The sequence below is a fragment of the Malaclemys terrapin genome, chromosome 9 (genome assembly GCF_027887155.1).
Source record: "Malaclemys terrapin pileata isolate rMalTer1 chromosome 9, rMalTer1.hap1, whole genome shotgun sequence".
NCBI classification, from domain to species: Eukaryota; Metazoa; Chordata; order Testudines; family Emydidae; genus Malaclemys; species Malaclemys terrapin.
Genome location: NC_071513.1, coordinates 40,849,273 through 40,865,559, shown reverse-complemented (window position 1 = coordinate 40,865,559; position 16,287 = coordinate 40,849,273). Strand labels below are relative to the sequence as shown.

The 16,287-nt window shown below is 47.1% G+C and overlaps 1 protein-coding gene across 1 annotated transcript in view; it reads left to right on the top strand.

The window, feature by feature from the left end:
* LOC128843329 (nuclear GTPase SLIP-GC-like) overlaps nt 1-12,618 on the top strand; it is a 62,082-nt gene extending 49,464 nt beyond the window's left edge. The window contains exons 18-19 of the mRNA XM_054040096.1: nt 9,375-9,465; nt 12,404-12,618. Of these exons, the coding sequence (XP_053896071.1) occupies nt 9,375-9,465; nt 12,404-12,471 (159 nt within the window). The 3' untranslated portion in view covers nt 12,472-12,618. The remainder of the gene's footprint in view (nt 1-9,374; nt 9,466-12,403) is intronic.
* The last annotated feature ends 3,669 nt before the right edge of the window (nt 12,619-16,287 follow it).

The window sequence follows — 16,287 nt, the reverse complement described above, 5'->3', positions numbered from 1 at the left end:
CCACTTTAAATGAAGTGGGCAGGAAACACCTCTGCAGTCATAGGACAAAGGAGAGTTAGTAGGTTACAGATTGTTGCAATAAGCCATAAATCCAGTGTCTCTGTTGATCCTTGATTTTTGGTGTCTAACAGAGTTACGTATTTAAGGTCCCAGGCTTGTCTTTTGAGTGTGTTGTGCAGGTTGCCTTTGAGGAAGAGGACTGAGAGATCAGATATGGAGTGATCACTTAGTGAAAAGTGTTCCCTCACTGGTGACAGGGTACTTTTGTCTCTTATCATTTTTCTGTATGAGTTCATTGACGGGTGTAGTGATTATCTGGTTTCACCCACATGGTGGTTGTTGGGGAATTTGATGCACTGGATGAGATACACCATATGTTGTGATAGGCATGTGTAGGACCCCTGGATTGAAAAGTGTGTTGTGGGGTGGGCAGGGGATTGATCATCGTAGCACTAGAGATATATCTACAGGTTTTGCAACTGTTCTGGCAGGATCTGGTGTTGCTTTGAATTGGTATGTCCTGGTCAATGGGGACTTTGCTTCTGATTATCAGATTAGCACGTTTTGGGGGTTGTTTTGAATCCAGCAGAAGGGGTTTAGGGAAAAAATTCTTTCAAGGTGTGGTCCTTATAAAAATAAGGGCTGTAATTGTTTGACACCCGTGGGTTGATTGTATTAGCCACTCCATTATCTTGCCGAGGATTAATGTCAGACTGACAGACCTATAATTACCCAGATCATCCTGTTTAACCTTTTTAAATATTGGCACAAGATTAGCTTTCTTCCAATCTTCTGGAACTTCCCCAGTGTTCCAAGACTTATTGAAAATCAACATTAATTGAGTGAGTCCCTCAGCCAGCTCTTTTTGTACTTTTGGATGCAAATTATCTGGACCTACTGATTTTTAAATGTCTAATTTTAGAAGCTGCTGTTTAACATCGTCCCAAGATACTAGTGGAATGGAAAGAGTGTTATCATCATTGTATGATAAGAGTGTGACACTCTTTACCTCAAAGTAGCATCCTGGAACCCCCATATTCATTACTGGCATGTGATTGATATGTTTTGTACAAAGCCTGTCTTGTGAGGTATCATTTTAAATGTCTTCATCTTTTGAACCTTAATATCCTGTTGAATCGCATGTGCTATCATTGTATGTGACGTTATGAAGTATTGCTGTATGTGTTACTGAAATATGTTGTGAACTTGGGAGACGCCCGCAGCCAGCCTTTCAGCAGCAGCAAAGTGTTAGAAGAAAAGGAGTGGCGCCTTCATGGTGATGTATATATGACCCTACCGACCCGCCGCCTGCTCAGTTCCTTCTTACCGCCCATGACGGTCATTGGAACAGCTCAGTCTCTTGCATCTGCAAGCGCCTTACCTAGTGGTTCCCTTGTTTTGTGTAAATAGTCATTAGTCAGTTAGTTGTTAATAGTTGTAGATTAGTTTAGCTTACCTTGGGGGGGCTCTCCCCCTGTTCTACTCTCCCCAGCGCTGGGGCATGCCTCAGTCGCAGGGGTTTAAGGCGTGCAAGAGGTGTGCGAAGCCTATGCCCACAAGCGATCCAAACGCCGCCTGTCTCAAGTGCCTCGGGGGGGCCATCAGACAGATAAGTGCCCAATTTGCAGGAGCTTCAGACTTAGGACTAAGAGAGAGCAGGACTATCGTTTGAAGCTCCTCCTAATGGAGGGGGCCCTTCGGCCTTAGCCAGAGCCAGCACTGGCATCCCCGGCACCGGCATCCTCGGTGCGCAGCACACCTGCCTTGGTGCGGGATGTCCCGGCACTGAGGAAGGACTCTGCCAGGGAGCACCAGCACCGCTCCCTGGCCCACAAGGCCTCCAGGCGGCACCATTCGCAATCCCCAGTGCCACATAAGAAAAAGAGGCCAGATAGGGGACATTCCCCAGTCAAGAAGCCAAGGGGGGATTCCAGTGGGGTGCGTCCTCCGGTGGAACACCCTCAGTCTGGTCCTCAAGAATCAGCACCGTTGATTCCGGCCCCAGTGGCGGAGCTGTTGAGTCCAGCGAGAACAGACTCCTCTACCAGGGACGACTTGGACGATGTGCTTGATCTCCCCTCCACTCTGGACACCTATGAGGCGGCCTGAGACCTCATCGCCATGATGGTGCGGTACCCGGCCCCGCAGGTGCGGGGCCCGGCTTCGCAAACTCAGGCACTGCCAGTAGCATCGGCGATGGCACTGACTGCAGTGTCAAGCCCAGCCCCGCACCTTAAGTCACAGGACACCAATAAGCTGGATCTCTTCTGCCATAAAGTCTGTTCGACTGGCGGGCTCTAGCTTCGAGCAGCGAACCAGCAGGCAGTGCTGAGTCGCTACGCCTTTAATTCCTGGAGCTCGTTGGCTAAGTTCCAGGAGTTAATCCCGGCCGACACTTATGAAGAGAGGCTGAGGGAACTGGGATTGTTTAGTCTGCAGAAGAGAAGAATGAGAGGGGATTTGATAGCTGCTTTCAACTACCTGAAAGGGAGTTCCAAAAAGGATGGATCTAGACTTTTCTCAGTGGTACCTGATGACAGAACAAGGAGTAATGGTCTCAAGTTGCAGTGGGGGAGGTTTAGGTTGGATATTAGGAAAAACTTTTTCACTAGGAGGGTTGTGAAGCACTGGAATGGGTTCCCTAGGGAGGTGGTGGAATCTCCTTCCTTAGAGGTTTTTAAGGTCAGGCTTGACAAAGCCCTGGCTGGGATGATTTAGTTGGGGTTTGGTCCTGCTTTGAGCAGGGGGTTGGACTAGATGACCTCCTGAGGTCCCTTCCAACCCTGATATTCTATGATTCTATGACAGCTGCAAGGAGTTTGGCGCACTCCTTGAGGAGGGTAGAGTAGTTTCTAGGACCGCCCTCCAGGCAGCCCTGGACGCGGTGGACTCTGAGGCTCGAACCATGGCCACCGCCATCGCTATGAGGTGCAGTGTGTGGCTCCAGGTTCGGGGATTTCACTTGAGGTCCAGAACACAATACAGGACCTCTCCTTTGACTGTGAGGGCCTGTTTGCCCAAAATACGGACATGCACCTGCATAGCCTGAAGGACTCGTGGGCGACTCTGAAGTCTCGGGGGCTACACGCCCCGGCGCCTCAGAGAAAGCCCTTTAGGCCTCAGCCCCTGCCCTCCTCCTACCCTGAGCCCCCTAGGCGAGATCCACCAAGGAGAAGGGGCAGGAATAATAGGAGGTGCCCTCCACAATCCTCCTCAGGCCAAGGCCAGGGTTCGACCAAACAGCCCCCTGGGCCCAAGCCCAACTTTTGAATATGTGCCTGAGGACGGTGCACCAGTTGCCATCCTGGATCCTTCCCCCCCTTTGTGAACCGACTCTCCCTCTTCTACCGTGCTTGGTCTCAGATCACATCAGACCGCTGGGTCCTCAGCACGGTAGGGGCAGGATCTTCTATCCAATTCTGTTCCCTCCCATCCCCCTTCCCCGTCCCTCTTGAGGGACCCTTCTCATGAACAACTTCTTTTGCAGGAGGTGCAATCGCTCCTAGCTCTAGGGGCAATAGAGGAGGTACCTCAGGAGTTCAAGGGCAAGGGGTTCTACTCCCGCTATTTCCTCATCCCCAAGACCAAGGGTGGGCTTCAGCCTATCCTGGACCTACGAGACCTCAACACATTCATAAAGAAGGTCAAGTTTCGCATTGTCTCTTTGGCCACCATCATTCCCTCCCTGGATCTGTGAGACTGGTACGCCACCCTCAACTTGAAGGACACGTACTTCCATATTTGCATCATCCCAGCCCACAGGCATTTTCTCAGATTCATAGTCAGTGGCCAGCACTTCCAATTCAGGGTACCCCCTTTTGGCCTCTCAACGGCACCCCGGGTGTTCACCAAGTGTATGGCGGTCATGGCGGCCTTCCTCCGCAAGCACCAGGTGCGGGTATTCCCATATCTGGACGACTGACTCATCAAGGCCGATTCCTAGGAAAGTGTGTCAGAACATGTATCCCTGACCAGGGCAACTTTTCGCAGGCTGGGACTTACGTTGAACGAGCCCAAGTCCACACTGACTCCCACTCAAAGAATAGAGTTCACAGGCGCTCTCTTGGACTCCACACAGGCGAGGGTGTTTCTTCCGGAACTGCGTTTCAAAGAGCTCATGGACATTATCGAGACCCTGCACCACTTTCCCACAACCACAGCCAGAAATTGCATGAGGCTATTGGGGCACATGGCAGCCTGTACATACGTAGTCCAGCACTCCAGACTGCACCTTCGGACCCTCCAGGCATGGTTAGCACAAGTGCACAGACAGGGCAGGGACCCATTGGACTCAATAGTGACCCTCCCGCCTCGGATTCTTAACTCTCCACTGGTGGCTACAACCACAGCTGGTTTGTGCGTGAGTACCCTTTGCAAAACCCCAACCTATGCTCTCCCTGGTCACGGACGCCTCGGCACTCGGTTGGGGAGCACATCTGGGCAATATCAGAACCCAGGGCCTCTGGTCCCATACAGAGCTATTCCTGCACATCAATGTAAGGGAGCTGAGGGTGGTTTGCCAAGTATGCCAAGCGTTCCAGTCTCACCTCCAGGGCATATACGTATCAGTGCTCACAGACAATACTGCAGCGATGTTTTATATAAACAAACAGGGTGGTGCTCGCTCCTCTCCCCTGTGTCAGGAAGTCCTCGCTCTGTTGGACTTTTGCAGTGCCCCCTCTATACACCTACAGGCATCGCACCTTCCAGGGGTGCAAAACAAGCTAGCTGACCAACTCAGCCACTCATTCCACGGTCACAAATGGTCCCTCAGACCGGACATCGCTCACTCGATTTTCCAGAGGTGGGGCTCTCCCCACATGGACCTGTTCACGACATGGAACAAGAGGAAGTGCCAGAGGTTCTGCTCCTTCCTGAACCACAGCCCAGGCTCTACCTCGGATGCCTTTCACTTATCATGAACGGGTCACCTGCTGTATGCGTTTCCACTATTCCCTCTCATACACAGAGTGTTCCTCAAGACTCGCCAGGACAGGGCTTCTTTGATCCTCATAGCGCCAGCGTGGCCTCGCCAGCACTGGTTCACCATGCTATTGAACCTCTCAGTGGACAGACCAGTAGCGCTCCCACTCTGTCCGACCCTAATCATACAGGACCCTGGCCGTCTGCAACTCCCCAATCTGGAGTCCCTCCACCTCATGGCGTGGAAGCTCCATGGCTGAACCCTCGGATTAGCAGTATCATCCCTGGGGGTACACCTTGCGCCCATTTCGGCCTTTCACCTGGGTGGGTCAGTATTCAGTAACCCCATGGTGGGCAGGTTTCTTAAGGGCTTGCACAGACTTTATCCCCCGGTACATCAGCCCGTTCCCCGGTGGGACCTCAACCTAGTCCTGTCCTCACTCATGGGGCCCCCTTTTGAGCCCATGGCTACCTGTCCTCTGTCCTACCTCTCTTGGAAGGTGGCCTTTCTGGTGGCTATAACCTCCACTAGCACTGACCTCCAAACTGACATCCAGAACACTGACCTCCAAACCTCCTTATACGGTATTCTATAAGGACAAGGTGCAGCTACACCCTCACTCTGCGTTTCTCCCTAAGGTTGTATCCCAGTTTCATGTGAACCAAGATATATTTTTACCGGTGTTCTTTCCTAAAACCCATGCCACTAACAGGGAGCGTATGTTCCAATCCCTGGACGTTAGACGTGCCTTTGCATTTTACATTGCATGCACAAAGCCGTTTCGTAAATCACCACAGCTCTTTATTGCCATCACAGAAAGAATGAGGGGGCTTCCGATCTCATCACATCGGGACTTGCTAGGACCTGGCTAAAGTTCCAGCCCCTCTGCTTATGGCGCACTCTACCAGAGCGCAGGCGGTGTCCACGGCATTCCTGGCGCAGGTCCCTATCCAGGATGTCTGCAAGGCGACAATGTGGTCTTCCATCCACACCTTCATTTCACACTACGCCATTACCCAACAGGCGAGGGATGATGCTGCCTTTCGTAGGGCAGACCTGCATTCAGCGATCAGGTGAACTCCGACCCCTCCCCCTGGGCAACTGCTTGGAAATCACCTACTGGAATGTACATGAGCAATCACTCTAAGAAGAAAAAATGGTTACTTACCTCTCGTAACTCTTATTCTTCGAGATGTGTGGCTCATGTCCATTCCAAATCCCGCCCGCTTCCCCAGTGTCGGAATATTCCGGCAAGAAGGAACTGAGCAGGTGGTGGGTCGGCAGGGTCATATATACACCGCCGTGAAGGCACCACTCCAGGGGTCTCCACAGCCGACCCAACAGGGGAAAAGCTTTCCAGCGATCATGCATGCGGCGCACACACCTATTGGAATGGACATGAGCAACACATCTCAAAGAACAACAGTTATGTAGTTAACCATTTTCCCCCCTAATGAGCAGTTCGCAGGGAAGGGAGGAAGGGGCTATGACCCCGAGCTCGTTTATGTAGGTAGGAAAAGAAGGGAGGGGGAGATAACACTGCTTTACCCAAAGAGTATCCCTTAGATCCCTACATTCCTTATGCAGCTGCAACGCTTATCAATCCTTAACGAGCAAAAGGGAAGGGAGAGGGATAACATTTTATTTATCAAGCGCGGAAACAGCCAGTGCTTCTACTCCCTAATACCATGCCAGCACACCAGCAGTTTCCCAGGGCTTTACTTAACCCTTACATATCCCAACACAAAGGACCAGCCAGACATGTGCTGATGGCCCATTAAAGGGAATCCACTCTCCGAGAGACTTCTCAGAGAGAGCACGTGTGCAATGGGGAACTGCCTGATCAATGGGGGCTGCCTGACCCCATGTCACAGCAAGGATCTTTCTAGCGGTGAAGAAGTATAAAAGAGGGGCAAACAGAGGCTAAGGACACCATCCCCATCCATCCTGGCTAATAGCCATTGATGGACCTATCCTCCATGAATTTGTCTAGTTCTTTTTTGAACACTGTTATAGTCTTGGCCTTCACGACATCCGCTGGCAAGGAGTTCCAGAGGTTGACTGTGCGTTGTGTGAAAAAAATACTTCCTTTTGTTTGTTTTTAAGCCTGCTGCCTATTAATTTCATTTGGTGACCCCTAGTTCTTGTGTTATGAGAAGGAGTAAACATCTCTTCCTTATTTACTTTCTTCAAACCAGTCATGATTTTATATCCCCCCTTAGTCGTCTCTTTTCCAAGCTGAAAAGTCCCAGTTTTATTAATCTCTCCTCATATGGCAGCAGTTTCATACCCTAATAATTTTTGTTGCCCTTTTCCAATTCCAATATATCTTTTTTGAGATGGGGTGACCACATCTGTATGCAATATTCAAGATGTGGGTGTGCCATGGATTTATATAGAGACAACATGATATTTTCTGTGTTATTATCTATCCCTTTCTTAATGATTCCCAACATTCTGGTCGCTTTTTTGACTGTCGCTGCACATTGAGTGAATGTATTCAGAGGAGTATCCACATTGACTCCAAGATCTCTTTCTTGAGTGGTAACAGCTAATTTAGACTACATTATTTATACGTATAGTTGGAATTTATGTTGTCCAATGTGCACTACTTTGCATTTATCAATACTGAATTTAATCTGCCATTTTATTGCCCAGTCACCCAGTTTTGTGAGATCCTTTTATAGCTCTTGCAGTCTGCTTGGGACTTAACTATCCTGAGTAGTTTTGTATTGTCTGCAAATTTTGCCACCTCACTGTTTACCCCTTTTTCCAGATCATTTATGAATACGCTGAATAGGACTGGTCCCAGTACAGACCCCTGGGGGACACTACTATTTACCTCTCTCCATTCTGAAAACTGACCATTTATTCCTACCCTTTGTTTCCTATCTTTTAACCAGTTAACAATCCATGAGAGGACCTTCCCTCTTATCCCATGACAGCATACTTTTCTTAAGAGTCTTTGGTGAGAGACCTTGTCAAAGGCTTTCTGAAAGTACATTATATCCACTCGGTCCCCCTTGTCCACATTCGTTGAATTCTAGTAGATTGGTGAGGCATGATTTCCCTTTACAAAGACCATATTGACTTTTTCCCAACAAATTATGTTCATCTATATGTCTGACAATTTTGTTCTTTACTATAGTTTCAACCAGTTTGTCCAGTACTGAAGTCAGGCTTACTGGCCTGTAATTGCCGGGATGACCTCTGGAGCCCTTTTTAAAAATTGGAGTCAGATTAGCTATCCTCCGGACATTTGGTACAGAAGCTGAAAGTTATAAACTACAGTTAGTAGTTCTGCAATTTCACATTTGAGTTCCTTCAGAACTCTTGGGTGAATACCATCTGGTCCTGGTGACTTATTTATGTTTGGTTTATCAATTTGTTCCAAAACCTCCTCTAATTGATACCTCAATCTGGGACAGTTCCTCAGATTTGTCACTTAAAAAGAATGGCTCAGGTTTGGGAATCTCCCTCACATCCTCAGCCGTGAAGACTGATGCAAAGAATTCATTTCGTTTCTCCCCAATGGCCTTATCGTCCTTGAGTGCTCCTTTTGCATCTCGATCGTCCAGCAGCCCCACTGGTTGTTTTGCAGGCTTTCTGCTTATGATGTACAGTACTTAAAAAACATTTTGCTATTACTTTTTGAGTCTTTGGCTAGTTGCCTAATATTTATTGAACACTATTGTCTTTTCTGAATTATTAATGATAATTTTATCTTTTCCATCTGTTAATAGTCCAATTCCATAACTCCATTCAACAATGGACAATAATGAAGAATGCCATTATTGGGGTTCTTTGTTCCTAATATATTGTAAAAACTTTTAATTTTCCTTAACTCTGCTGACCATAGAATTCTTTTTATTCTTTTGCTTCTCTTATAAATTTTCTACAATTCCTAGTTCTGTTTTATATTCATTTTTATAAACTTCACATATATATATATATTAGATATTGAGTTTCATGCAGTTCTACTGTATTCGGCTTTCTCAGATGAAACCTTAATAGATGGTTCTACTCTGAAAAGTGACTGTAAAAATGGCATCATGAGCATCATTTGTACTGTCACTCCAGATAAAATGTTCTGTTTCCAAACCACCTGCCGGTTCTGTAAATTCCCCTTGGGATCTGAGGGTCAAGCTGGGCTCTTTCCTTTCTGCCTGTCAAAACCAGCAATAAAAGCTTTGCAGGGCAAACAAGGTTCATATTACACCTGTGCAGCCCCACAGCCTTCACATGATGCCCTAGGTGGTACTTGTATGACTGGTTGGTGACATTGCACAGCAGTGCTTGATTGTGATTACAACTTCACAGACTATTCAGCAGGTGCTACACCAGATGGTGCAGACTCCAGCTCCTTCTCCCCTAGATGAGCTGACTGTTAGGGCTGAGTTGCTGTGAGGTCACTTCCATGCTCACGTGCTGTGCAATGTGTTTGCTGCAGGACTCTGTCGTGACAAAGCTGCAGACGGACATTTCCACCATGCTGAAACTCGCCTGGTCTCATCGGGAAGAACTCACCGAGAGGCTACCAGGTAAAACTCTGAAATCTCCTCCTGGGTATGGGCATGGCTGGAGTCAGAACCTTCTCTGTCCCCTATGGTATGAAATGCTACAACAAGAGGCATGTTCGCCCATGTACAGGCTGCCCTACGGGGGGCAGTGGCTGAACCAGGCCCTGACATGACATTTGAGTGTGAACTGGCCTGTGTGTATGGGGAGAAGTCCACTGCCTTAGTACGTGGAGCCGCAGTGTGGGGGGAAACAGGAACGTCCTCCCAGCAAGGCCTGGATGGCTCAGTGGGGCTGGAACACACCGCTACTCCACCCTCCCTCCTTAAAAAGGGGTCTAATGCAGAAGGTCCCTGTGAGGGCAGGAGCTGCATTTTATGCAGATCCAGTGGCCCCAGTCAAGGGCATCAGAGCCTTCCCAAGTGGGGAGGAGTGCTGGGGGGCCCCTGCCCCTCCCCTTCCCCCCAATGTCCCACCCCCTACAACCCCTCCTCTTCCCCCAGAGACCCTGCTCCCCAGCCAAGCCGGAAGATGGAGCAAGGTCTGGGGGCTGAAAGCAGTCCCCTGCCTGTGTCCCAGGGCAGGTGGAGGGTCCGCGGCTCCCCACAGCTGCCCATGGCACAAGTCTTACCATGGCCGGGCTGCAGCTCCGAGCCCTCCCCCGGCTGGCCAGAGCCGGGTCAGGGACAGAGCCGTGGGCAGCTGTCGCGGACGCTCCACCTCCACCTGCCCTGCGCTGGGCAGAGAGCCCAGGGGGCGGGAAAATGGGCCAGGGGCTGCTCTCACTCCACACCCTGGGCAGGTCGAGGGTCCGTCGTGGGTCCCACAACTGCCCGGGCTCGCTGACTGGGCTCCACATTAGCCTGCCCATGGGATGGGGCCTTGGAGAGAAGAGCAGGGTGTCAAGGCTGAATCCCCACTCTGGCACTTCCTTGCGGGCCTCCACCTTCTGCACTCGATTTTAAAAATTAATACTGGCTATTCCAGGCTTGTATTACACTCCCAAGGTTACAGCTTTTCTCTGACCTTGGCTTGGTAAATGCTGCCACCACGCAAATGCAACCCCCCCTCCCCCTTTGAACCCAGGAAGGAGCACTTGGGAATTCTTCCCTGTGGGGTACCCTCAAGCCCTCCGGGGAAGAGCTGAGAAAGAAAACAAAGGAAATTAGCTGTTGCCCCCAGGTAATCAAACAGCATAGACACAAACCTGTTAGGACACCAAAAATCCAATCCTGTTCTTAACAAAGGTAAATTTTATTAAAAACTAAAAGGAAGAAAATACATCCAGAACTTAGGCTTTTGCTAGATTTTAAAAGAGCAATTCCAAAAATCAAGCACTCAAACTAGCTTTCTTGGGGGTTCAGCTTAAATGTTACAAGCAAACAAAAGCATCTGGGGTTAGAACGGAGGAGATCCACAAGCCAGAATAAGAAATAAACCTGACTGTGTCTAACTAAACATTGCCTATCCAAATAATTGCTTGTAGGTCTGGAAGATGAATTTTCATACCTGGTTCAAGCCTTACACAGCATTCCTGCTTATAGCATGGCTGCTCCGTGTCTCCTTCTCCAGAGAAGGACAGACAAAGGGGACGTTTTTTTCCCATTTTAAGAAGTTTTAGCCTCCCATTGGCTCTTTTGGTCAGGTGCCCACTCCTTTTCCTTTACCTGGGGAACTTTGTTAACCCTTTACAGGTAAAGCAAGCACAGAACAGCCACCAAGAGGGACTTTATAGCTAACTTGCTGGCTGGGTGTTCATAAAAGGGAGCTACCCCTCCACCCCCTTTCATTTACTACAGAGGGCAGGGGGTGGGGTCCGCCCCAGTGAAAAGTGCATGGGCCTGGCCTGGCCACTTTCAAAAAGTGGGAGGGCTCTGGCCCCCCTAGCCCCATACAACAGTCATGGAGGGGCTGCAGATGGAGCAGGGAGAGTTGTATGGCCACCTTACACCCTGGCCAATCCAACCTGTGGGCTCCACACATACAGCCTAGATACTCAGAGCACTTTCTATTAACTTGAGTGGCTGTGGGATAAACAACTTATCCAAGGGCTCACAGAGAGGCTGATAGAGCTGGGAATCAAACCCACGTTTCCTGAGTGCGAGGGCAGTGCCTTAACCACAAGGCCATCTGCTCTGTTGCTGGTTTTACTGCATACTTCTGTGTGGCCTTGAGTAAATTACTGAATTGCTCTGTTTCCCCATCTGTAAAATAGGAATAATGAGACTTTACCCACCTTTCCAAAGTACTTTGAGCTCTATGGATGAAAAGCCCTAGGTGGGTGCTAAGTACGATTAACTCAAGAGTAAATAGATTAATAAGAGTGGAGGTGTCTACACAGGCATATGGCCCATCTGCAACTGCTATTGGCAAATATCCCCAATGGCCGGCAATGGGACACTAGAAGGGGAGGGCTCGGAGTCACTACAGAGAATTCTTTCCCAAGTGTCTGGCTCACGGGTCTTGCCCACGTGCTCAGGGACTAACCGATCGCTGTATTTGGGGTCAGGAAGGGATTTCCCCCCAAGTCAGATTGGCAGAGATCCTGGGGGGTTTCACCTTCCTCTGCAGCACGGGTCTCTTGCTGGTTTAAACGAGAGTAAAATGGTGGATTCTCTGTAACTTTAAGTCTTTAAACCGTGATTTGAGGACGTCAGTAACTCAGCCAGAGGTTCTGGGTATATCACAGGAGTGGGTGGGTGAGGTTCTGTAGCCTGCAATGTGCAGGAGGTCAGACTAGGTGATCATGATGGTCCCTTCTGGCCTTAAATTCTGAGTGTATGAGGTATTAAAGTCCTGATGCAGCCAAGCACTTCAATACATACAATGGTAACCCTTGTTTTCCTTCGTTTGTGTGGGAGATTAGAACACTTTCCTTGCTACATAATAAAGGGAAATGGACAATTCTTGTTCAAAAGAAAGAAAATGAACCATGTTTTAAGCCGCTGTTCTTTTTTGCAGACTTACAGGATGAATACCAAGAAATTGAAGAGATTCACAAAACGCTGCAAAGAAAGAGACATTCTTAAAAAGAGACATCAGAAATTCTCTATCACAAAATCTGTGTTTTAATGACCCTGTTAGAGACTTTTCTCTATAATTGTGTGTGGTGTTAATTGAGCTATTTCGATTAATTATTTTCTCTTGTTTAATAGTTTGTAAATCTGGAATTTAAATCACATTTTATTGTAATTAATTAGAGCATGAAATATAGACAATGAGTTTCAGCCTTGCTGTCAGTGATGGGTCCGAAGGCAGGTGGGCTGCTGTGTGACCTGTTATCTCGAACTGTGCCCAGAACTGCTACATGTGCTGCAAATACTGCAGTGATGCAGGAACATTTTTCTCCTACTCCACTGGTGGTAGCAGAACGATATCAGATTCATCAGCGACCTCTGGGAAGTGGAGAGTTAGTAGCACAGTTCATTGCTGCTTTAAGGAAGCTGTGAGAGCATTGTCAGTTTGGACAAACATTAAGTGATACCCTGCACAACCAGTTAGTCTCTGGATTACCCAATGACCAGGTCCAGAAGACGTTATTGACGGTATCAGCGCTTACATTGAAGAAAGCTGTTGAAGTTGCAGTTGCAATGGTGACCGCAGAGAAGGATTCTCTGGAATTTAGTGTGAACCAAGTAGTTTACCTCTTGCATTGGTGAGACAGAGGACCATGGGCACGTAAGGAATTTCTGTTTGACCGTTGTGCACAAACTGGGCACTCTGAGATGGATTGCTGAGAACATCAGGTTATTTGCAGCAAGTGCCAGAATAAAGGAGACATTGCCATGATCCATTACACAGTTCAGTGACCAACAACACAGCAACTGTACATCCAAGAAGACACTTCTGATGACTAAATCTAAGAAGGGATCGAAGTTGGGAATTCTTAATGTGGGAAAAGATAAGAGCTCTAGTGACACTGACCAAGACCTCGCATTACATGTGTTCTCAGAAGCTGGAGTCAGAGATGGCATTTGGTTACAAGCTTGATCGAAGGAATTCCTACAACAATAGAGCTTGATACTGGACATGCTGTATCACTGATTTCTGCATCTACCTATCACCAGATTTTTTCACAAGTTCCCTTGGAAGAAATCTCCAAGGTTTTGAAGACTTATATCAGAAAAAAGTTAGTCTCAAACAGCATGCTCCATGTGAAAGTTGAACTAGATGGACAATCAGTCATTTTACCTTTGTATGTGATTGAAAGAAAGTATCTACCATTAATTGGACTGAGATCAAGGCAATCATAAAAGCACCTCAAAATCTTCAAGAAATACAGGACACGCTCTCTCCAAAGTTTTTGTAAAATAACTTGGACAGATGAGCAATGTGTCAGTGAATCTCACTGTTCAGTCTGACAGCCAGCCAAATTATTGCAAGCCTGGACATGTGCCTTCTGCTCTGAAGCCTCTGGTGGAAGCTAATTTGGACCATTTAGTGAACACTGGAGTCTAGTCACCAGTTTCAAACAGGGAGTGGGCTACACCCATCGGACCAGTGATCAAGCAGGATGACTCAGTCCGAATTTGTTTAGATTTCAAAGTGACACTGAATCCAGTTTTATGTAGTGGATACTGGTCTACACCTCATATTGAAGATTTATTTGCTACTCTTAGTAGCAGGTGCCAGAAAGCCATGAATGAGGTTCTGAAGACACTAATTGGAGTTCAAGGCTATTTAGATGACATCCTGCTTACAGGAGAGGATCATCTTTGAAATTTGAACACTGTCTTGCAACAGTTGGAAGACCCTGGACTGAATACAGGGAGACAAAAATAAGTCTTTCAAGCCTTCAGTTGAATACCTTGGACATGTAATTTGATGCCATGTGCTGAAGGAAATCCACAAAGAAAGAGAAGGCGGTTCTTCAAGTGCCACCGTCAGAGAACATGTCACAGTTACCGTAATAGTTAAGCAGCACAAAAATTAACATACATTTCTGCCTAATTTGGTGACAGTATTGGCACCTTTACACGAACTGTTACAAGCAAAGAGAAAATGGAAATGGTCTAAAGAGTGTGAGTGTGCATTTAAGGAAGCAAAAAAACTGTTGATATCAGCTGAAGTTCTTATGCACTTTGATGCTTCTCTACCATTGCAATTGGCTTCTGAAACTTCATCATATGGAGTGGGGACAGTTCTTTCCCATGTTTTCCTGAATGTCCTGGAGAAAACAATTGCCTTTTCTGTGCATCTGGGCCCAAGCCAGCTGTTTGCCTTGTTAGAAAACTGTGTAATGAATTGTGTTAGTCAAATATCTATATCTATATATCTATCTATATAGATAGATAGATCTTAGAGAAATTAATATTATAAGGAAATATAAATGAATTTTTGCTTTTTCTATGTGTCTCTGCTGATGCAGAATTCCTGAACTTAGTTGAAACAGCTTCAGAGTTGTGTGAAACCTCGTTTGTGTCTTACTTTGTAAAACCTTGGTCTATGTAAACAGCAGGTGAAGTGGAGTGTCATGAAGGGAATTGGTAACTTCAGGTGCCCCCAAACACAAGCTAACTAGCGAAACCCCAGGTCTCAAAAACAGACCTGTGAGATAAGAACAACTAGATGGAGCCAATGTGATTAACAGCAGAGAATAGATGACAGAAGTAGATAGATAAAAATAAGTTTTAGTAGGATAAGCAAAAATATGTTTAGGTTAGTTATTGTTCTTTATACATAAGAATGTTTTAGTCAGGGGTTCAGAATAGATAAATACACAGATAAGGTAATTAAGTCAGCTGAGTCTGCGCAAAGTTATGGAACAAGGGATAAAAGATGGGTAATTGACAGTAGGAGAGTGGAGAAGAATGGGGGAAGAACATAGAGACCAGAAATTTGAAAGGAGTCGCCCTGTCCCCAGAAGGGGTCATTTTCCCAATTATTTTTCTTGCCTTATCTGTTTTGACATATATATATTGTGGTAAGGTACCTCCTTCACCTCATCGACCTCAGTGTTTCTCCCTTGGGCAATGCGGGACGGGGTGGGGGCCTGGAGTAAATCAGTCCTACTCTAGAGGCTATTTATTCTTCACTCTGGTTTATTTCTCTGTGTTTACAAGGTGGCCCTCAGGACAGCCCCTAGTAGTTCTCTTAAAGCAAAACAACAATAAAAAAGAGCAAAATACCTTTCCCTGCTCCCTCTCCAGGGTGTTGCCTTATTACGCTGGCTTCTGGGTGCCAGTCCTTTCCCAAACAGCAAGTAACTTGGTTGTCTTCCCTATAGGGAGGAGAGACAGCCTTCCACCCAAGAAAAGCCTCTTCTCCCTGCTGCTACTAACCTTGCTGCAGCTTGTGTCTCATCCATCCTCTCCCTCTCACCAGAAGAGGGGATTTTAAAGGTCAGTGGCAGCCCTTAATTGCGCTCAGGTGTCTCTAATTAACCTGAGATGACCTCTTTTCAGTTCATAGGGAGAAGGGCCTTCATCATCTTTTACCCTTGCATTTTTTCTTTCTTCAGTTCATCTATTTCAGGTGGGCATGGTCTGTTATAACCCTCCATCCAAGCTGGTACTATCAGAAGCTTTCCATGGCCTAGTTTACTGAGAGGCATTCCTTCTCCACTACCGCTTACTTCTGGTCTCTGGGAAGGAGTTTCCTATTGAAGTACAAGACTGGGTGTGCTCCCTCTCCTACCATTTGAGAAAGTACGGCTCCAAACCCTACTCCGGAGGCATCTGTTTGTAGTATGAACTCGATAGCCAATTAGCTCATTTTATTATTTAATTGTGTTGTTGTCATGGTGAACTCATATGCTATTTCATATATTATCAATGTGTGATTAATAGAGATAAGTAGGATAGGAGTATAGAATTGATGAGTATTTAGGTGATGAGTGTGTATTA